The 22959-nt window shown below is 43.9% G+C and overlaps 1 protein-coding gene across 50 annotated transcripts in view; it reads right to left on the bottom strand.

Moving 5' to 3' along the window:
* The window catches only part of LOC127633204 (uncharacterized), a 53760-nt gene that overhangs the window by 20334 nt on the left and 10467 nt on the right, over positions 1–22959 (bottom strand). For 14 of the 50 annotated variants that reach the window (XM_052112070.1, XM_052112075.1, XM_052112074.1 and 11 more), the window contains exons 7-20: positions 21952–21978; positions 18167–18211; positions 17741–17791; positions 17298–17342; positions 16875–16922; positions 16431–16478; positions 7632–7670; positions 7186–7236; positions 6740–6790; positions 3245–3292; positions 2799–2846; positions 2358–2405; positions 1938–1985; positions 280–321 (exon numbers count right to left, since the gene is read on the bottom strand). In XM_052112070.1, the coding sequence (XP_051968030.1) occupies positions 280–321; positions 1938–1985; positions 2358–2405; positions 2799–2846; positions 3245–3292; positions 6740–6790; positions 7186–7236; positions 7632–7670; positions 16431–16478; positions 16875–16922; positions 17298–17342; positions 17741–17791; positions 18167–18211; positions 21952–21978 (639 nt within the window). The remainder of the gene's footprint in view (positions 1–279; positions 322–1937; positions 1986–2357; positions 2406–2798; positions 2847–3244; positions 3293–6739; positions 6791–7185; positions 7237–7631; positions 7671–16430; positions 16479–16874; positions 16923–17297; positions 17343–17740; positions 17792–18166; positions 18212–21951; positions 21979–22959) is intronic. The other 36 variants (XM_052112077.1, XM_052112117.1, XM_052112116.1 and 33 more) reach the window with 24 other exon arrangements.

Below are 22959 nucleotides of genomic sequence, written 5' to 3'. Positions count from 1 at the left end.
TATAAAACAAAACATTCTGTAACATTCTGCATGTGTGCCGAGAGAACATAAATGACATGTTAGGACAACAGAAATGTAGCTTTCATCAAAATTATTTTAAATATTCTGTCTAAATAGAAAGAATATCTCTGATTCTGGTGAGAGAATGAATACATTAGCAAGCTTTAATAAAGATTCTTGCATTTCCCACTTTATTACTATGAATTTAATGTTCACTACAGATTATTCATTAAGGTTGTGAGAAAAGCTAAATTAGTTCCAGGGTCTGTAATCAGTTACCTGTTGTTGGATGTGCAGTTGTTGTTGTTGTTTGTGGAATGACTGTTAAAGAAAAAGTGAGAGTTTCATATTATAAAACACTCCTGTAAAGTACACAATAGTTCACATACACTCACCTAAAGGATTATTAGGAACACCTGTTCAATTTCTCATTAATGCAATTATCTAATCAACCAATCACATGGCAGTTGCTTCAATGCATTTAGGGGTGTGGTCCTGGTCAAGACAATCTCCCGAACTCCAAACTGAATGTCAGAATGGGAAAGAAAGGTGATTTAAGCAATTTTGAGCGTGGCATGGTTGTTGGTGCCAGACGGGCCGGTCTGAGTATTTCACAATCTGCTCAGTTACTGGGATTTTCACGCACAACCATTTCTAGGGTTTACAAAGAATGGTGTGAAAAGGAAAAACATCCAGTATGCGGCAGTCCTGTGGGCTAAAAATGCCTTGTTGATGCTAGAGGTCAGAGGAGAATGGGCCGACTGATTCAAGCTGATAGAAGAGCAACTTTGCCTGAAATAACCACTCGTTACAACCGAGGTATGCAGCAAAGCATTTGTGAAGCCACAACATGCACAACCTTGAGACGGATGGGCTACAACAGCAGAAGACCCCACCGGGTACCACTCATCTCCACTACAAATAGGAAAAAGAGGCTACAATTTGCAAGAGCTCACCAAAATTGGGCAGTTGAAGACTGGAAAAATGTTGCCTGGTCTGATGAGTCTCGATTTCTGTTGAGACATTCAGATGGTAGAGTCAGAATTTGGCGTAAACAGAATGAGAACATGGATCCATCATGCCTTGTTACCACTGTGCAGGCTGGTGGTGGTGGTGTAATGGTGTGGGGGATGTTTTCTTGGCACACTTTAGGCCCCTTAGTGCCAATTGGGCATCGTTTAAATGCCACGGCCTACCTGAGCATTGTTTCTGACCATGTCCATCCCTTTATGGCCACCATGTACCCATCCTCTGATGGCTACTTCCAGCAGGATAATGCACCATGTCACAAAGCTCGAATCATTTCAAATTGGTTTCTTGAACATGACAATGAGTTCACTGTACTAAAATGGCCCCCACAGTCACCAGATCTCAACCCAATAGAGCATCTTTGGGATGTGGTGGAACGGGAGCTTCGTGCCCTGGATGTGCATCCCACAAATCTCCATCAACTGCAAGATGCTATCCTATCAATATTGGCCAACATTTCTAAAGAATGTTTTCAACACCTTGTTGAATCAATGCCACGTAGAATTAAGGCAGTTCTGAAGGCAAAAGGGGGTCAAACACAGTATTAGTATGGTGTTCCTAATAATCCTTTAGGTGAGTGTAGTTTATGATATTTGACCTGAGAAATGTGGAGATTGCATTATGTTATAAAACAAAACATTCTGTAACATTCTGCATGTGCGCCGAGAGAACATAAATGACATGTTAGGACAACAGAAAAGTAGCTTTCATCAAAATTATTTTAAATATTCTGTCTAAATAGAAAGAGTATCTCTGATTCTGGTGAGAGAATGAAAACTAACATTAGCAAGCTTTAATAAAGATTCTTGCATTTCCCACTTCATTATTATGAAATTAATATTCACTACAGATTATTCATTAAGGTTGTGAGAAAAGCTAAATTAGTTGCAGGGTCTGTAATCAGTTACCTGTTGTTGGATGTGCAGTTGTTGTTGTTGTTGTTGATTGTGGAATGACTGTTAAAGAAAAATACAGAGTTTAATATTATAAAACACTCCTGTAAAGTACATAAAACATAGGCTGAAAAGATATATGATATTTGACCTGTGAAATGTGGAGACTGCATAATGTTATAAAACAAAACATTCTGTAACATTCTGCATGTGTGCCGAGAGAACATAAATGACATCAGAACAACAGAAAAGTAGCTTTCATCAAGAAAACGTTAATATTCTGTCTAAATAGAAAGAATATCTCTGATTCTGGTGAGAGAATGAAAACTAACATTAGCAAGCTTTAATAAAGATTCTTGCATTTCCCACTTTATTATTGTGATATGCATGTTCACTACAGATTATTCATTAGTTGCAGGGTCTGTAATCAGTTACCTGTTGTTGGATGTGCAGTTGTTGTTGTTGTAGTTGTTTGTGGAATGACTGTTAAAGAAAAAGTGAGAGTTTCATATTATAAAACACTCCTGTAAAGTACACAATAGTTCACATAGTTTATAATATTTGACCTGAGAAATGTGGAGATTGCTTTATGTTATAAAACAAAACATTCTGTAACATTCTGCATGTGTGCCGAGAGAACATAAATGACATGTTAGGACAACAGAAAAGTAGCTTTCATCAAAATTATTTTAAATATTCTGTCTAAATAGAAAGAGTATCTCTGATTCTGGTGAGAGAATGAAAACTAACATTAGCAAGCTTTAATAAAGATTCTTGCATTTCCCACTTTATTATTATGAAATTAATATTCACTACAGATTATTCATTAAGGTTGTGAGAAAAGCTAAATTAGTTGCAGGGTCTGTAATCAGTTACCTGTTGTTGGATGTGCAGTTGTTGTTGTTGTTGTTGATTGTGGAATGACTGTTAAAGAAAAATACAGAGTTTAATATTATAAATCACTCCTGTAAAGTACATAAAACATAGGCTGAAAAGATATATGATATTTGACCTGAGAAATGTGGAGATTGCATTATGTTATAAAACAAAACATTCTGTAACATTCTGCATGTGTGCCGAGAGAGCATAAATGACATGTTAGGACAACAGAAAAGTATCTTTCATCAAAATTATTTTAAATGTTCTGTCTAAATAGAAAGAGTATCTCTGATTCTGGTGAGAGAATGAAAACTAACATTAGCAAGCTTTAATAAAGATTCTTGCATTTCCCACCTTATTATTGTGATATGCATGTTCACTACAGATTATTCATTAAGGTTGTGAGAAAAGCTAAATTAGTTGCAGGGTCTGTAATCAGTTACCTGTTGTTGGATGTGCTGTTGTTGTTGTTGTAGTTGTTTGTGGAATGACTGTTAAAGAAAAAGTGAGTGTTTCATATTATAAAACACTCCTGTAAAGTACACAACACATAGTTCACATAGTTTATGATATTTAACCTGTGAAATGTGGAGATTGCATTATGTTGTAAAACAAAACATTCTGTAACATTCTGCATGTGTGCCGAGAGAACATAAATGACATGTCAGAACAACAGAAAAGTTGCTTTCATCAAGAAAACGTAAATATTCTGTCTATAAACTCCGTTCTCTGATGGAGGGAACATGACGTTGTGTCGATGTAGTGACACTAGTGGTCACTCTTGGGAGCCCCAAACACCTTTGATCTTTGAGAATAGGCCAATGGGGATTGGCGAGTGGAGTTTGCATGCCACTTCTCTGGACATACGGGAATAAAAGGAGCTGGCTCGCAACCACTCATTCAGGTTTTGTGCTGAGGAGCCGAGACAGGGTCCCGGCCATTTCAGCGGGTAATTCAGTGTTGTGGCAGGAGGGACACAGCATCTCGTTCCCTCCATCAGGGAATAGAGGTTACGAAAGTATCCAGGTCACGCCCTATCTGTCACTCACTCAACGTTGTGTCGATGTAGTGGCACTAGGGGTCCCTATAAGAAATGGCACAACTAGCTGAACTGTGTTATGTGGACTGGCAGTGTGAGATAGGCAAACCATAGCGTGCCTCGTAGCCAGCGCACCTGGCCGTCAAGTAAACTCCCCCCATGCTCCTACGAGCGTTGCATGCTCCCCCGCACCTCAGGGACAAGTCAACAACAAAAAATGGGGACAGGCCACCCCAGCCGTGGCCTCTTCTCTTCTTTTTTCTCAGCTGGGGGCCAGAAGTGTCCACGTCGGGGGCTGTCCTTTTCCAAGGGGAAGAAACCGTGGAGACCACACCCTGCAAGAAGTGGAGGCAATTGTGTGGAAAAGTCCCCGTGGTAGGTCCTACCTAGAGGGGACGGAGCTCTACAAACACGGTGACCAGTGGCTACTAAGATGACCTACTCCTCGTCCTCCCTGACCTTGCAAGTAGGCTCACTGGGGGAACGCATACTTGCACAGACCCCGGGGCCAGCTGTGTGCCAGTGCATCTGTGCCGAGGTGAGCCTCAGTCAGGGTATACCTGAGCGGACATTGGGAGGATTCCTGGGACGTGAACAGGTCTACCAGTGCTTGACCGAATGGAATCCAAATCAGCTGGAGCACCTGGGGGTCCCGCTGAGTGAGATCTGCTGTGACATTTTATCGGCAACGCTGTTGAGGTCACCCGGGATGTGAGTAGCTCACAACGACTTGAGTCGCTGCTGGCTCCAGAGGAGGAGATGGTGGGTGAGTTGAGACATGCGACATAAGCGTAAATGCCTTAGCAATTTATAAATGTTTCCGTTACTGTGTTGTCCGTCCGGACCAACATATGCTTGACTTGGATCAACGCCCGAAGCCTTCGCAGGGCATGAAATACTGCCAGCAACTCAATGCAGTTGATATGCCAACGCAGACGTGGCCCTGTCCAGGAGCCCACGGCTATGTGCCCGTTGCCCACGGCGCCCCAGCCACACTTGGAGGCATCTGTCGTAACCACGACGTGCCTGTACACTTGCACTATGGGGACCCCTGCTGACAGAAATGCATGGTCCTTCCATGGGCTGAACAAGCTGCGGCAGATCGGCTGCAGCTTGCGATGTGTGCCGTAGCGCCATGCCAACCGCCACCGAGGACGCCATATGCCCAAGGAGCCACTGAAATTGCTTCAGTGGATTAATTCTCTGCCTGAATGACATTAGGCAGTTTAGCACTGACTGCATGTGCTTGCTAGTCATAGAGACTGAGTCTAGCTCCAACCTGAGAAAAGAGATGCTCTGAACTGCGGAGAGATCTCTCTCTGAACTGCTCTTTTCCCAGTTGACCTGAAGCCCCAAACGGCTGAGGTGCCTGAATACCGGGTCCCTGTGTGCAAATTAAGTCTCGAGAGTGAGATAGTAACAACGCGCCGACTTTGGCAACTGGGCGCAAATGGAGGCCAGGAAAAGCAGTCCAGGAGGCAACAGCAGCCCTCAGACATGCTGACATTGTGGGTCATGTTCAGCAAGGGAGAGGAGGCCTTGGGCTAACTAGCCGCGCTGCTTGGAGTAAGGCCACTGCACCAGAGCGGCGGAAGATGGTAGTGCAGGAAGTACGCCATCAGGAGGAGGCTGCAAGGTAGGCCAAGGCAGTCTCTCTTGCCAAACAGGGACAGAGACTCGATGGGACAGTGTGGAGAAGAGGAAGATCAGCTGGAAGGATCTGTGGGCCATGGAAGCGAGGCGGTTGAGCTTTTCCATCAGAGCAACATATGACATCCTTCCAACACCAGTTAATCTTCACCAATGGTATAGTGAAGATCTGGACTGTGCCCTCTGTTCCATGCCAGCCAATCAACATTCTCACAGGGTGTAAAACAATCCTTACCCAAGGACGCTACACTTGGCGTCACAACCAAGTCCTTAAAAATCTTGCGTCCGCCCTGGATTACAGGCGAGCTGCCACCAACTCCCTATCACACCCAGCAGCATCACACCCCTTACGGACGACCTTTGTCCGCGAAGGGGCTAAACCACCGAAGAGCGGCTCTACACCATTAGAGTGAGACCAGCTGCGCTTGGCCTGCGACTGGAAAATGCTAGCTGACATTGGCCGGCAACTTGTGTTTCCTCCGGAGATCGTAACCACCACCCTAAGACCTGACATGATGCTCTAGTCCCGTTCAGCTCAAAAGGTCTTCATCATTGAGCTCACAGTACCCTGGGAGGACTCAGTAGATGAGGCTTATGAGCTGAAAACATCTGCGCTATGCCAATCTAGCTGCCGAAGCACGGCATCATGGCTGGAACACAGAAGTCCGACCAGTGGAGGTGTGCTGCAGAGGTTTTGTGGCAACATCTACAACCAGACTCCTTAGAGACTTGGGAATTAAGGGCCAGAGCCAGCGTTCGGGAATCAGAGCTGCGTCGGAGGCGGCAGTAGGCAGCAGTCAGTGGCTCTGGATGAAGAGGAGAGACCCCAGCTGGGCCCCGAAGTGAGATGGCCAGGAGGTATGCGGTCAACAATGCTTGACTCAGGGAGGAGGACGCCCCTGCCATGCATAGTCCCATGGAATGTTGGCTATCAACAACAAGGCAACTCCTATGACTAATTGGGAATGGGACGCAAGCATAGGATTGATCACCCTGTTGCTGGCCGCCTTTGGGGAGGGTGTATTGTGTGAAAGGCCGAAACACCCTAGGAACCAATGGTACACTACTGATGATGCACTCCCCAAATTTCACCAGGCTCACTGTTCATGAACTCTTGGAAGTGCTTGCACAAGTTAAATAACATCTCATCCTGTGTTCTTGGAATCTTTGTGATATGCATGTTCACTACAGATTATTCATTAAGGTTGTGAGAAAAGCTAAATTAGTTCCAGGGTCTGTAATCAGTTACCTGTTGTTGGATGTGCTGTTGTTGTTGTTGTTGTTGATTGTGGAATGCTTGCTAAAGAAAAAGTGAGAGTTTCATATTATAAAACACTCCTGTAAAGTACATAAAACATAGACTGAAAAGATATATGATATTTGACCTGAGAAATGTGGAGATTGCATTATGTTATAAAACAAAACATTCTGTATCATTCTGCATGTGTGCCGAGAGAACATAAATGACATGTTAGGACAACAGAAAAGTAGCTTTCATCAAAATTATTTTAAATATTCTGTCTAAATAGAAAGAATATCTCTGATTCTGGTGAGAGAATGAAAACTAACATTAGCAAGCTTTAATAAAGATTCTTGCATTTCCCACTTCATTATTATGAATTTAATATTCACTACATATTATTCATTAAGGTTGTGAGAAAAGCTAAATTAGTTGCAGGGTCTGTAATCAGTTACCTGTTGTTGGATGTGCAGTTGTTGTTGTTGTTGTTGTTGATTGTGGAATGCCTGTTAAAAAAAAATACAGAGTTTAATATTATAAAACACTCCTGTAAAGTACATAAAACATAGGCTGAAAAGATATATGATATTTGACCTGAGAAATGTGGAGACTGCATAATGTTATAAAACAAAACATTCTGTAACATTCTGCATGTGTGCCGAGAGAACATAAATAACATCAGAACAACAGAAAAGTAGCTTTCATCAAGAAAATGTAAATATTCTGTCTAAATAGAAAGAATATCTCTGATTCTGGTGAGAGAATGAAAACTAACATTTGCAAGCTTTAATAAAGATTCTTGCATTTCCCACTTTATTATTATGAAATTAATGTTCACTACAGATTATTCATTAAGGTTGTGAGAAAAGCTAAATTAGTTGCAGGGTCTGTAATCAGTTACCTGTTGTTGGATGTGCAGTTGTTGTTGTTTGTGGAATGACTGTTAAAGAAAAAGTGAGAGTTTCATATTATAAAACACTCCTGTAAAGTACACAACACATAGTTCACATAGTTTATGATATTTAACCTGTGAAATGTGGAGATTGCTTTATGTTATAAAACAAAACATTCTGTAACATTCTGCATGTGTGCCGAGAGAGCATAAATTACATGTTAGGACAACAGAAAAGTAGCTTTCATCAAAATTATTTTAAATATTCTGTCTAAATAGAAAGAGTATCTCTGATTCTGGTGAGAAAATGAAAACTAACATTAGCAAGCGTTAATAAAGATTCTTGCATTTCCCACTTTATTATTGTAGCCTGTGGGCCGGGTTAGGATTGGGATTCTTCAGTTGACTCCCGTTCTCTTAATTTTATTTGCATTTTCATGTTTAGTCGCATCACTAATTGGGGGGTGGAGCGTGCATTTAGTAAGCCATCTAATGTGATGGAGGCAGGCTTATATATAGACACCTTGGGTCCTTAGACCGGGACGGTGTAAATGTACTGCTGGCTCTGGTGTGGTGAATCAGTGATTCGGAGGCTGTTTGAGTGTTAAGGTATGTTTAACAGCGTTGTCCTGGTGTGTCGTTTTTTATTGGAGATTAGTATGCCAAGTGAATGTTTGTTTTAATAGTGCGTGAAGGAGCCGACGCTGATTGAGCTGCCGTGCGCCTTTGGTTTCCTGTCTGACCATGTATGGGCGAGTGAACTACGGCAAAGTAATGCCAAACCATTTCCGTGTTTAATAGGAGACTGTGACTGCAGCGGGATGTTTACATTCGACGTAGTGTTTCCCCTTTCACTGTGAACGTTACGACAGGTATGTTTTTAATTATGGTCTGCCAGTATTTCTTTCCCCTTGCTGTTCGAACTAGCGTGTGTGTATATGAGTGTATTTTTGGTATCTGAGGACATGCACTTTGATATTGATTACTTTTTTTATATGGCCATTTTATCCTGGCATGTGTAACTGCATTCAAAACGTAATTTGTATTGACTGAAGCATGATCAAACAAATATTCTTAATGATGTGGCTATTGTGTTTTTAGACCTGTGCAGTTACACCTGAGTGCTAGCTGCTGTTCTCCATACTGTGTGATTGTGTATGCTGCTTATAGTATAGGTATTTTATAATTTTTTTTTCTTTCCTTTTGTTGTTTGTTTTCCTCTAGCCTGTTGGCTGTAGCTGTTATTGTATGTGGTTGTATGAATTGTACGTCACAGGCTAGAGTGGGTTTATTTATTGATTATTTTCTTTATGCCCAATTCCCCTTTTTGTTTGTAACCAGCCTCGGTGTTAGTGGAGCCAGGGTAACTCCTGTAGAAGAGACCTCACTGGAAAGCGGGTTTCCTTTTCTTTTTCTTTTTTTCCTTTTCTCTGGTTTAACGAAGAAGTTTGCAGTGCCGTGTATTGTGAACCTTAATGCCTTTTAACCATATATATTAGAGTGCTGTGAGTGTACAGTGTGTAGACATTGAACTCTAGTGTGTATTACTTCAAATGAAGTCTGTGTCTTTGTTCACCGGTGGTAGTCCGAACTTAGCCTTCCCTTAGTGTTTTCTCAACTGCTTTACTGGCTCCCGTGCGGATGGCTTGGTATTCCCTGGTTATATGTTCATTTGTTTGATTTTTTTTCTTTTTTCTTTGACCAACCAACATCTTCAATTATTCCTCAATAAATATTGTATTTTTATACTTTTCTAAGAACCTGTGTTTGTACATTTTATTGGGATAGAGTTCCCCTTGCTCTGACACTTGCACTAACTAGTTTAGCCCAAGGGGTGGCGTAGTCAGTTGTACAATTAGGGGTGCCACAAATTGGCGTAGTCGGCAGGGCTTCTTTTTTTTCTTTGAAGTGTTGGTTGGCTACATTGAGCAGCAAGTGTGTGTGTGTGTGCGTGTGTGTGTGTGGAGAACAGCGGCTGGCAGCATGATGGACTCGGGCGACGCCGGTGGAGGATTTGATGCAGCGCTGCAGCAACTGCGGGACCGTGTGGCACAGCTCCAAGCTGAAAATGAGAGACTGTCAGGTGCACAAGGAAACGATGCTGGCGGGAGTGGTCCCCTGCCAGTACGAAGAGAGCAGGCAGTATATCTGCCTAGAGAGAGACGGTGCTCTAAATTCTCCGGCTCTGTAACAGCTGGGTCACTTTCTATTGAAGAGTGGAGTGAAGAAGCACAAAGTTGCATTAGGTCGAGGTACATGTCTGATTTGGAAAAGGCAATGTTTTTGTATGACCATTTAGAGGGCGAAGCCCGAAGTGAGATTAAATATCGACCTGTAGTTGTAAGAGAAAATCCTACAGAAATCATTTCAGTGTTAAAAGAGGTATATGGATGTTCTAAGTCATAAGTATATTGGCAGCAGCGTTTTTTGGACAGAAAACAAAGAGAAAATGAGTCATTATTTGAGTTTTCCCATGCATTAATGGAGCTTATGGAAAAGGTGAAACAGTCCAAGGGGGATTCAATTTCTAATCCAGACATAGTGTTAAGAGACCAATTTTGTGAGAATGTGCGAGATCATATGTTACGAAGGGAACTTAAAAGACTGGTACGGGCTAATGGGCGTTTGTCTCTCTTGGATGTAAGACGGGAGGCCACTAGGTGGGTGGAGGAGGGACAGACAGGTCGTGACCGGAGTCACCGCGTACCGGGGCGTAGTAGTGAAACATCTTATATGTCTCAGTGTGACTCCACTGTTGCTCAACCTTCTGAGATGGCGGAGTTAAAGGAAATGGTTTTAAAGCAACAAGCCCAACTAGATATGCTGGTCCAACATTTGGGACAGTCTAGTGGTAAACTTCACGCCCCTCCGTTAAATAGGGAAGGCCGTTTTAAACGTGCTCCTAATGGTCAGCCTATCTGTATTAGATGTGATCGACCTGGACATATAGCCCGGTATTGTCAGTCTGCTCCTCCTAGCAATAATAGGTCTATCTCTCACACGTTATCAGATTCCATCAGTCAGTCAGCGCCCCTTGTAAGTAGTTCCAATAGCCAGTTGGGAAACTAGAACTGTCCAAGAAAGGAAGGACATGCAGAGCCGCACACTGGGAGGGATGGGTTCTGGCTCTGCATGTCCTTCCTTTCTTGGACAGTTAGTGGGTAAATGCCCGGTGTTGAGTGTGGTTATGGGAGGTGTGACAGTCCCTTGTTTAATTGACACTGGATCCATGGTTACGACTGTAACTGAGAGTTTTTTTAGAAGGCATTTTAGTCATTTGCAGAGGAAAGATTGAAAGTGGTTAGGCCTTAAGGCAGCTAACGGGCTAGACATACCCTACACTGGCTATATTGAATTGGATGTAGTCGTTTTAGGACAGCATATTCCGGGGAGGGGGATATTGATTGTCCGGGACCCACCAAATGTGACCCTCCAAGACCGTAAGGCGGCTACCCCTGGTATATTGGGTATGAATGTACTTTCAGAGTGCTATAGGGTTCTCTTTGAGCAGCATGGTTCACAGCTCTTCCACTCCCCTCCAGTTAAGTCGGCGGCCCCAGCAGCTCTACGGGCCCTGCGACATTGTGCGAAGGTCCAGACCCTCGTCAACGCCCCCAAACCGTTTAAGGTTAAAGTCCAGGGGAAGTCTCCGATCTGCCTTGGGGCTGGTGCCCTGACTATGGTTCCAGTTACATGCCCTCAGCTGGAGACCGCTGAGTTCTTGCTTGAGCCGTTAGGTTTTGAAGATGGACAATTGCCTGAAGGTCTTCTGGTGTCTCCCACCCTGGTCTCTGCCAAAAAGGGCCTTTTGTATGCCCCCGTAGTTAATGTTGGGTGTACTGAAGTGTGGCTCTCCCCCCGTCGTGTCATTGGGACTGTGCAAGCAGTAGTGGCGACCTCTGCTGGAACCAAATCTGTCGCCGTTGAGCCCTCATGGGAAGAGTGTTGCGCTTATGTCTCTGCCCAGGAGGCAATTACTTCCTCCAGTGTCCCTGAATCTGTTCTCCCTGACTTTGAGGGGCTGGCTCCACAACAGGTTTTTCAAGCCAAGGCCCTCTTTGCCCAGTACGAAAACATCTTCTCCAAGGGTTATGGAGATTTGGGATGTACCTCTCTGATTGCTCATGAGATTCCGTTAGTTGATGATGCCCCAGTTCGCCAGCCCTACCGGCGAATCCCACCCTCTCAGTATAAGACTGTGAAGGCACACATTCAACAGCTCCTAGATAGCCAAGTTATAAGAGAAAGCAACAGCCCGTACTCTTCCCCCATCGTCCTTGTAACAAAGAAAGATGGGAGCCTTCGTCTCTGTGTGGATTATCGGCAGTTGAATTCCAAGACCCGTCGTGACGCCTACCCTCTTCCTAGGATAGAGGAGTCCTTAGATGCCCTGTCTGGGGCAAGATGGTTTTCCACCCTTGATCTCGCAAGTGGGTATAACCAAGTCCCAGTGGCAGATAAAGATAAGTCAAAGACTGCCTTTTGCACCCCGTTTGGCCTCTTTGAGTTTAACAGGATGCCATTCGGGCTTTGCAATGCTCCAAGCACCTTTCAGCGCCTTATGGAGCGCATGTTTGGAGATTGCCGTCATCAATCAGTTCTCCTGTACCTTGATGATGTGATTGTATTCTCCACTACAGTAGAACAACATCTTGAGCGGCTAGGGGAAGTGTTTGCTCACCTTCAAAATCAGAACCTGAAAGTTAAGTTGCCCAAGTGTCAATTCTTCCAGCATCAAGTGAGTTATTTGGGGCATGTGGTCTCTGCTGATGGGGTGTCTACTGACCCTGCGAAAATCGAGGTGGTTAAGGAGTGGCAGCGCCCGGGCCACTTGGCCGACTTGAGATCTTTTCTTGGCTTTGCAAGCTATTATCGGCGGTTCGTGGAAGGCTTCTCTAAGCTTTCAGCCCCATTACACCATCTTGTGGGGAGGCTCAGTGGACCACGGCGGAAGGGGAAGACTCCTCGGGTTCCTTTAACAACAGCGTGGGATGATGCTTGTGAGAATGCATTTCAGTCTTTGAAGGAGAAACTTACCTCTGCCCCACTCTTGGCCTATGCTGACTTTAAAAAGCCCTTTATTGTGAAAGTAGATGCCAGCCATGGGGGTTTGGGGCCGGTTCTCTCTCAAGAGTGTGACGGGAAGGTTCGCCCGATTGCCTTTGCTAGCCGAGGGTTGAAACCCAACGAGAGAAATATGGAGAATTATAGCTCCATGAAGCTTGAACTTCTCGCAGTGAAATGGGCAGTGACAGAAAAGTATAGAGAATACTTGCTGGGGAATCATTTTACCATTCTGACAGATAATAATCCTCTGAGCCATTTGCAGACTGCCAAGCTGGGGGCGACCGAACAGCGGTGGGCCTCTCTACTTGCATCATTTAACTTCACTATCAAGTACCGCCCAGGGAAGAACAACCAAAATGCTGATGCATTATCCCGGCAATACCTGGACCGTTTTGCTGTTGGGACAGATGTCCCATTGCTGGGAGCCCTGGCTGGTATGGGCAAGCTACTTGCCGCCGAGGGTCACTGTGGAGAAGTGGTGGCGCTACCTGGCCGTACACCTCAGGACCTAAGCCTGCTGCAAGAGACTGACCCAGTCATAGGGCCGGTGCGCAAATACCATCAAGCAGGGCGTCGTCCAAGAGCTGAGGAGCGTGAGTCATTGTCTCGCCTCAGCAGGGCACTGCTGCGTCAATGGGACCGCCTAGTCGAGAAGGAAGGGGTATTGTACCGCCTCATTCATTCCCCAGGTGAAGGCCTGGATACACTCCAGCTGCTGCTCCCCCAGTGCTTGCAGGAAGAAGTCCTCCATAGTGTCCATGATAATCAGGGGCACCAGGGCACCGAGAGGACCCTCCAGCTCCTACGGGACCAGTGCTTCTGGCCGAATATGACCAGGGATACTGAACGGTGGTGCCAACGATGTCAAAGGTGTGTGCTGGGGAAGGCTGTCCAGCCCAAGATTCGTGCCTACTGGGGGACACTGCAGGCTACCCAGCCAAATGAGATCCTGGCTATCGACTTCACAGTTTTGGAACCTGCAAGTGATGGTCGGGAGAATGTTTTGATCTTGACTGATATCTTTACCAAGTACTCTCAAGCATTTCCCACCAAAGATCAAAGGGCTTCCACTGTGGCCAAAGTGTTGGTCCAGCAGTGGTTCCATCGTTTCGGCCCCCGAGGCCGTATCCATTCTGACCAGGGGCGGAACTTTGAAAGCATCCTGATTAAACAACTCTGTCAGATGTATGGCATCCAGAAGAGTAGAACCACCCCTTACCACCCCCAAGGTAATGGACAGTGTGAAAGATTTAACCGTACCTTGCACGACCTGTTGCGTACCCTACCGTCAGCCGAGAAACGACACTGGCCCCACCATTTGCCGCAGCTGACTTTTGTCTACAACACGACACCCCACCAGACTACCGGGCATACTCCATATTATCTTATGTTCGGTAACCATCCAAGACTACCCGTGGATTTCTTGCTTGGGACTGGGGTAACAGTGCAGGACGCTGGCAACTTGGAGGACTGGATCCAGAAACATCAACAGAGTATGCGGGTGACCCAGGAGCATGTCCGGCAAATATCAGATGAGCTGATACGCTGACGGAACCAGAGCCAAAATGACAATGTGAATGATCCTGGACTCGAAGAGGGGAGGCTGGTGTACCTGCGTAACCATGTGCCTGGACGGAATAAGATCCAAGATCACTGGAACTCTGTTGTGTTTCGGGTGCTACGGAGTCCCTCTGGGACTGGAACAGTATACACTGTGGCCCCTAGAGATGGAGAAGGACCAGTTCGGCAGGTGCACCGATCCGAGTTGAGGGCTGTTCCGGAGGGGCTACAGTCGATAGCAGAGGTGGCTGCTCCTTCCGTAAGCCAAGCTGACTTGTCCGTTAACCCCACGGCCAGGGAAGAGGAAGGACAGGAAGATGTGGTCATTTTTCATCCTGAGGAGATCCAGGAGGCCCTAGATTCACCCAATTCCCTCGCTCCTACTGAAGTGGAAGCTATACCTGAAGACGTGACCATGACTCTGCGTCGGTCAGTTAGATCTACGGCAGGTCAGCACCCTAACCCCCACCGGCTCCCTAGAGCCGTTTCTGTTGGGAATGAGGAGAGGATACTGCCAATAGGTGGTGACCAGAGTATTGGAGTGTGAACTGTCATCGTCGGGCCGCCAATTCACTTGGAGGGGGTGGAATGTAGCCTGTGGGCCGGGTTAGGATTGGGATTCTTCAGTTGACTCCCGTTCTCTTAATTTTATTTGCATTTTCATGTTTAATCGCATCACTAATTGGGGGGTGGAGCGTGCATTTAGTAAGCCATCTAATGTGATGGAGGCAGGCTTATATATAGACACCTTGGGTCCTTAGACCGGGACGGTGTAAATGTACTGCTGGCTCTGGTGTGGTGAATCAGTGATTCGGAGGCTGTTTGAGTGTTAAGGTATGTTTAACAGCGTTGTCCTGGTGTGTCATTTTTTTATTGGAGATTAGTATGCCAAGTGAATGTTTGTTTTAATAGTGCGTGAAGAGCCGACGCTGATTGAGCTGCCGTGCGCCTTTGGTTTCCTGTCTAACCATGTATGGGCGAGTGAACTACGGCAAAGTAATGCCAAACCATTTCCGTGTTTAATAGGAGATTGTGACTGCAGCGGGATGTTTACATTCGACGTAGTGTTTCCCCTTTCACTGTGAACGTTACGACAGGTATGTTTTTAATTATGGTCTGCCAGTATTTCTTTCCCCTTGCTGTTCGAACTAGCGTGTGTGTATATGAGTGTATTTTTGGTATCTGAGGACATGCACTTTGATATTGATTACTTTTTTTATATGGCCATTTTATCCTGGCATGTGTAACTGCATTCAAAACGTAATTTGTATTGACTGAAGCATGATCAAACAAATATTCTTAATGATGTGGCTATTGTGTTTTTAGACCTGTGCAGTTACACCTGAGTGCTAGCTGCTGTTCTCCATACTGTGTGATTGTGTATGCTGCTTATAGTATAGGTATTTTATTATTATTTTTTTTTCTTTCCTTTTGTTGTTTGTTTTCCTCTAGCCTGTTGGCTGTAGCTGTTATTGTATGTGGTTGTATGAATTGTACGTCACAGGCTAGAGTGGGTTTATTTATTGATTATTTTCTTTATGCCCAATTCCCCTTTTTGTTTGTAACCAGCCTCGGTGTTAGTGGAGCCAGGGTAACTCCTGTAGAAGAGACCTCACTGGAAAGCGGGTTTCCTTTTCTTTTTCTTTTTTTCCTTTTCTCTGGTTTAACGAAGAATTTGCAGTGCCGTGTATTGTGATCCTTAATGCCTTTTAACCATATATATTAGATTGCTGTGAGTGTACAGTGTGTAGACATTGAACTCTAGTGTGTATTACTTCAAATTATGTCTGTGTCTTTGTTCACCGGTGGTAGTGCGAACTTAGCCTTCCCTTAGTGTTTTCTCAACTGCTTTACTGGCTCCCGTGCGGATGGCTTGGTATTCCCTGGTTATATGTTCATTTGTTTGATTTTTTTTCTTTTTTCTTTGACCAACCAACATCTTCAATTATTCCTCAATAAATATTGTATTTTTATACTTTTCTAAGAACCTGTGTTTGTACATTTTATTGGGGTAGAGTTCCCCTTGCTCTGACACTTGCACTAACTAGTTTAGCCCAAGGGGTGGCGTAGTCAGTTGTACAATTAGGGGTGCCACATTATTATGAAATTAATGTTCACTACAAATTATTCATTAAGGTTGTGAGAAAAGCTAAATAAGTTCCAGGGTCTGTAATCAGTTACCTGTTGTTGGATGTGCAGTTGTTGTTGTTGTAGTTGTTTGTGGAATGACTGTTAAAGAAAAAGTGAGAGTTTCATATTATAAAACACTCCTGTAAAGTACACAACACATAGTTCACATAGTTTATGATATTTGACCTGAGAAATGTGGAGATTGCATTATGTTGTAAAACAAAACATTCTGTAACATTCTGCATGTGTGCCGAGAGAGCATAAATGACATGTTAGGACAACAGAAAAGTAGCTTTCATCAAGAAAATTTTAATATTCTGTCTAAATAGAAAGAATATCTCTGATTCTGGTGAGAGAATGAAAACTAACATTAGCAAGCTTTAATAAAGATTCTTGCATTTCCCACCTTATTATTGTGATATGCATATTCACTACAGATTATTCATTAAGGTTGTGAGAAAAGCTAAATTAGTTCCAGGGTCTGTAATCAGTTACCTGTTGTTGGATGTGCTGTTGTTGTTGTTGTTGTTGATTGTGGAATGACTGTTAAAGAAAAATACAGAGTTTAATATTATAAAACACTCCTGTAAAGTACATAAAACATAGGCTGAAAAGAAATATGATATTTGACCTGTGAAATGTGGAGATTGCTTTATGTTATAAAACAAAACATTCTGTAACATTCTGCATGTGTGCCGAGAGAACATAAATGACATGTTAGGACAACAGAAAAGTAGCTTTCATCAAAATTATTTAAAATATTCTGTCTAAATAGAAAGAATATCTCTGATTCTGGTGAGAGAATGAAAACTAACATTTGCAAGCTTTAATAAATAGTCTTGCATTTCCCACCTTATTATTGTGATATGCATGTTCACTACAGATTATTCATTAGTTCCAGGGTCTGTAATCAGTTACCTGTTGTTGGATGTGCAGTTGTTGTTGTAGTTGTTTGTGGAATGACTGTTAAAGAAAAAGTGAGAGTTTCATATTATAAAACACTCCTGTAACGTACATAAAACATAGGCTGAAAAGATATATGATATTTGACCTGTGAAATGTGGAGATTGCATTATGTTATAAAACAAAACATTCTGTAACATTCTGCATGTGTGCCGAGAGAACATAAATGACATGTTAGGACAACAGAAAAGTAGCTTTCATCAAAATTATTTAAAATATTCTGTCTAAATAGAAAGAGTATCTCTGATTCTGGTGAGAGAATGAAAACTAACATTTGCAAGCTTTAATAAATAGTCTTGCATTTCCCACCTTATTATTGTGATATGCATATTCACTACAGATTATTCATTAAGGTTGTGAGAAAAGCTAAATTAGTTGCAGGGTCTGTAATCAGTTACCTGTTGTTGGATGTGCAGTTGTTGTTGTTGTTGTTGTTGATTGTGGAATGCCTGTTAAAGAAAAATACAGAGTTTAATATTATAAAACACTCCTGTAAAGTACATAAAACATAGGCTGAAAAGAAATATGATATTTGACCTGAGAAATGTGGAGACTGCATAATGTTATAAAACAAAACATTCTGTAACATTCTGCATGTGTGCCGAGAGAACATAAATGACATGTTAGGACAACAGAAAAGTAGCTTTCATCAAAATTATTTAAAATATTCTGTCTAAATAGAAAGAGTATCTCTGATTCTGGTGAGAGAATGAAAACTAACATTTGCAAGCTTTAATAAATAGTCTTGCATTTCCCACCTTATTATTGTGATATGCATGTTCACTACAGATTATTCATTAGTTCCAGGGTCTGTAATCAGTTACCTGTTGTTGTTGCTGAAGTTGTTGTTGTAGTTGTTTGTGGAATGACTGTTAAAGAAAAAGTGAGAGTTTCATATTATAAAACACTCCTGTAAAGTACATAAAACATAGGCTGAAAAGATATATCAAGTGTCAAGTGGTTTTTATTGTCGTTTCAACCATATACAGTTAGAAAAGTACACAGCAAAACGAGACAACGTTCCTCCAGGACCATGGTGCTACATAAAAACAACAAAGGACCAACACAGGACCACATGAGACAACACAACGAAATAAAATACCTATATATACCTATATAAAGTGCACGTGCAAACATGTGCAAAAAGTACGGGACAGTACAACAAATTTCTGACAATGAACAGGACAATAGACACAGTGCAGCGCCGACCAGTACTCAGTAGTGCAAAAAGATGACAGTTTCTAAAAATGTAAACATAACATACTATGAGATAGTGTTCTATGCACATAGCAGTTATTGAGGTAGCAGACAGTTATAAAGTGACAGTAATTAAAGTGCAACTCAGGACACGTGTGTGTGTGTCAAACCAGTCTCTGAGTATTAAGGAGTCTGATGGCTTGGGGGAAGAAGCTGTTACACAGTCTGGCCGTGAGGGCCCGAATGCTTCGGTACCTCTTGCCAGACGGCAGGAGGGTAAAGAGTTTGTGTGAGGGGTGTGTGGGGTCGTCCACAATGCTGGTTGCTTTGCGGATACAGTGTTTTTTGTAAATGTCTTTGATGGTGGGAAGAGAGACCCCAATGATCTTCTCAGCTGTCCTCACTATCCTCTGCAGGGCTTTGCAGTCCGAAACGGTGCAAGTCCCAAACCAGGCAGTGATACAGCTGCTCAGGATGCTCTCAATAGTCCCTCTATAGAATGTAGTGAGGATGGGGGTTGGGAGATGTGCTTTCCTCAGCCTTCGAAGAAAGTAGAGACGCTGCTGGGCTTTCTTGGTGATAGAGCTGGTGTTGAGGGACCAGGTGAGGTTCTCCGCCAGGTGAACACCAAGGAATCTGGTGCTCTTGACGATCTCCACAGAGGAGCCGTCGATGTTCAGCGGAGTGTGTTCACCCTGTGCTCTCCTAAAGTCAACAACCATCTCTTTTGTTTTGCCGACATTCAGGGACAGGTTGTTGGCTCTACACCAGTTCGTCAGCCGCTGCATCTCCTCTCTGTATGCTGACTCGTCGTTCTTGCTGATGAGACCCACCACGGTCATCGTGTCATCGGCGAACTTGACGATGTGGTTCGAGCTATGCATTGCTGCACAGTCGTGAGTCAGCAGAGTGAACAGCAGTGGACTGAGCACACAGCCCTGGGGGGCCCCAGTGCTCAGTGTGGTGGTGGTGGAGATGCTGTTCCCGATCCGAACTGACTGAGGTCTCCCAGTCAGGAAGTCCAGGATCCAGTTAAAGAGGGAGGTGTGCAGGCCCAGCAGGTTCAGCTTTCCAATCAGGTGCTGGGGAATGATTGTGTTGAATGCTGAGCTGAAATCTATGAACAGCATTCGAACGTATGAGTCCTTATTGTCTAGGTGGGTGAGGGCCAGATGGAGGGTTGTGGCGATGGCATCGTCCGTTGAACGGTTTGAACGATACGCAAACTGCAGTGGGTCTAGTGAGGGGGGCAGCTGAGTCTTAATGTGCCTCATGACGAGCCTCTCGAAGCACTTCATGATGATGGGTGTAAGTGCGACGGGACGGAAGTCGTTGAGGCAGGACACTGAAGACTTCTTTGGCATGGGGATGATGGTGGTGGCCTTGAAGCACGTTGGAACGACGGCGCTGCTCAGAGAGATGTTGAAGATGTCGGTAAGAACATCTGCTAGCTGGTCTGCACATCCTCTGAGCACTCTGCCAGGAAGGTTGTCTGGTCCAGCAGCCTTCCGTGGGTTGACTCTATGTAGAGTTTTCCTCACATCTGCCGTGGTAAGACAGAGCACCTGGTCGTTGGGAGGAGGGGTGGTCTTCCTCGCCATCATGTCGTTCTGCACTTCAAACCGAGCGTAGAAGTCGTTCAGCGCATCTGGAAGGGAGGCATCTTTGTCACAGGCAACTGATGTTGTCCTGTAGTTGGTGATGGCCTGGATGCCCTGCCACATGCGCCGCGTGTCACCGCTGTCCTGGAAGTGACTGTGGATTCTCTGGGCGTGTGCGCGCTTTGCCTCTCTGATTGCCCGTGACAGTTTGGCTCTAGCTGTTCTTAGGGCTGCCTTATCGCCTGCTCTGAAGGCGGAGTCTCGGGACCTCAGCAGCGTGCGCACCTCCGCAGTCATCCGCGGCTTCTGGTTGGAGCGTGTGGTGATGGTCTTGGAGAAAGTGACATCATCAATGCACTTGCTGATGTAGCTGGTCACTGATGCTGTGTATTCCTCCAAGTTGGTAGAATCGCCATATGTTGCAGCCTCCCTGAACATGTGCCAGTCAGTACACTCAAAACAGTCCTGAAGAGCAGAGATGGCTCCTGCTGGCCAGGTTTTATGATATTTGACTTGCTCAATGTGGAGATTGCTTTATGTTATAAAACAAAAAACTTTCTGTAACATTCTGCATGTGCGCCGAGAGAGCATAAATGACATGTTAGGACAACAGAAAAGTAGCTTTCATCAAGAAAACGTAAATATTCTGTCTAAATAGAAAGAGTATCTCTGATTCTGGTGAGAGAATGAAAACTAACATTTGCAAGCTTTGATAAAAATACTTGCATTTCCCACTTTATTGTTGTGATATGCATGTTCACTACAGATTATTCAGTCGACTGACGCACCAGAGCGTCAAAGTGAGCACCTCTGACATATCTATTAATAACTTCGGAATGGATCAAGGTATTAACTTACTTTTTTTTTTTTTTTATGAAAAAGCTGACATTCGTCTGCATAGACTGTGTTGACTTCCGCGAATGATAAGCCTTCCGTATTTTAGTGCAAATCTATAGCATTATTATTATAGATTTTACCGCAAAACAAAGACATTGTACTTTATTTTATCTAATGATATAAAACGCTGTTGGTGTGTGTAAACCAAAGACCTGTGTGTGTGTGAACCAGTCACAGAGCTGTGTGTGTGTGTGTGTGTGTGTGTGTGTGTGTGTGTGTGTGTGTGTGTACCAATCACAGACCAAAAACAAAGAATGACATGGTCAGATGTCCTAGGAACATAAGAGGGGGGAGGGGTGTGAAATTCCTTTCAGCCAAGTGTGGCAGAGAATGACTGATGAAAAGCACATCAATCAGTGGTGCAACAGTTCCATCTTGTGGTGTTTTTGGATATTACTCCATTTATACAGATTCTATTCCAATCAAATGAACAGTTTTTTCCCTATAATATTTTCATATGTTTTTCAACCAAAAAAAAAACTTATGGTGACTATAGTCACAGAAATGTAAATAGTTGTTTTGTTTCTTTATAATTTTTCACCCAATTTCTTTTGAAGTTGTTCTAAAGCCTTTGAGAAATAAATATTTGTTGTAAAATTCATTATTCATTTATGTTTAATATTTTTTATATAATAAAAACAACAAAATTGAATATCCGCTTTTTGTATTTTTTGGTGATATATCACATCAGAACATGTACATATGTCTCAAGAAGTGTATTTACAATGCATCCACATTGTAGATGAGAATCTATAGAATCCAGAAATATGACTCTCTTCACTCTGCTATGAAAATTGACCATTCCAGAAGCCAAAATATCAAAATAGTGCCAGGCGGACTTAAGACCCCTTAGACCTTGGGGGGTTAAGGTTGTGAGAAAAGCTAAATTAGTTCCAGGGTCTGTAATCAGTTACCTGTTGCTGTAGTTATTTGTGGAATGCCTGTTAAAGAAAAAGTGAGAGTTTCATATTATAAAACACTCCTGTAAAGTACATAAAACATGTAGGGACAACAGAAAATTAGCTTTCATCACATTTTTTAAAATATTTTATCTAAATAGAAAGAACTCTGATGCTGGTGAATGAAAACGTCCTGGTTACTTTCATAACCTCCGTTCTCTGATGGAGGGAACATGACGTTGTGTTGATGTAGTGACACTAGTGGTCACCCTTGGGAGCCCCAAACACCTTTGATCTTTGAGAATAGGCCAATGGGGATTGGCGAGTGGAGTTTGCATGCCACTCCTCTGGACATACGGGAATAAAAGGAGCTGGCTCGCAACCACTCATTCAGGTTTTGTGCTGAGGAGCCGAGACAGGGTCCCGGCCATTTCAGCGGGTAATTCAGTGTTGTGGCAGGAGGGACACAGCATCTCGTTCCCTCCATCAGGGAATAGAGGTTACGAAAGTATCCAGGTCACTCCCTATCTGTCACTCACTCAACGTTGTGTCGATGTAGTGGCACTAGGGGTCCCTATAAGAAATGGCACAACTAGCTGAACTGTGTTATGTGGACTGGCAGCGCGAGATAGCGTGCCTCGTAGCCAGCGCACCTGGCCATCAAGTAACCTCCCCCTATGCTCCTACGAGCGTCGCACGCTCCCCCGCACCTCAGGGACAAGTCAACAACAAAAAATGGGGACAGGCCACCCCAGCCGTGGCCTCTTCTCTTCTTTTTTCTCAGCTGGGGGCCAGAAGTGTCCACGTCGGGGGCTGTCCTTTTCCAAGGGGAAGAAACCGTGGAGACCACACCCTGCAAGAAGTGGAGGCAATTGTGTGGAGAAGTCCCCGTGGTAGGTCCTACCTAGAGGGGACGGAGCTCTACAAACACGGTGACCGGTGGCTACTAAGATGACCTACTCCTCGTCCTCCCTGACCTTGCAAGTAGGCTCACTGGGGGAATGCATATTTGCGCAGACCCCG

This window comes from Xyrauchen texanus, chromosome 40 (genome assembly GCF_025860055.1).
Source record: "Xyrauchen texanus isolate HMW12.3.18 chromosome 40, RBS_HiC_50CHRs, whole genome shotgun sequence".
Classification (NCBI taxonomy): Eukaryota; Metazoa; Chordata; class Actinopteri; order Cypriniformes; family Catostomidae; genus Xyrauchen; species Xyrauchen texanus.
The sequence above is the reverse complement of the archived record's forward strand: the minus strand, read 5'-3'. Positions and strand labels throughout refer to the sequence as shown.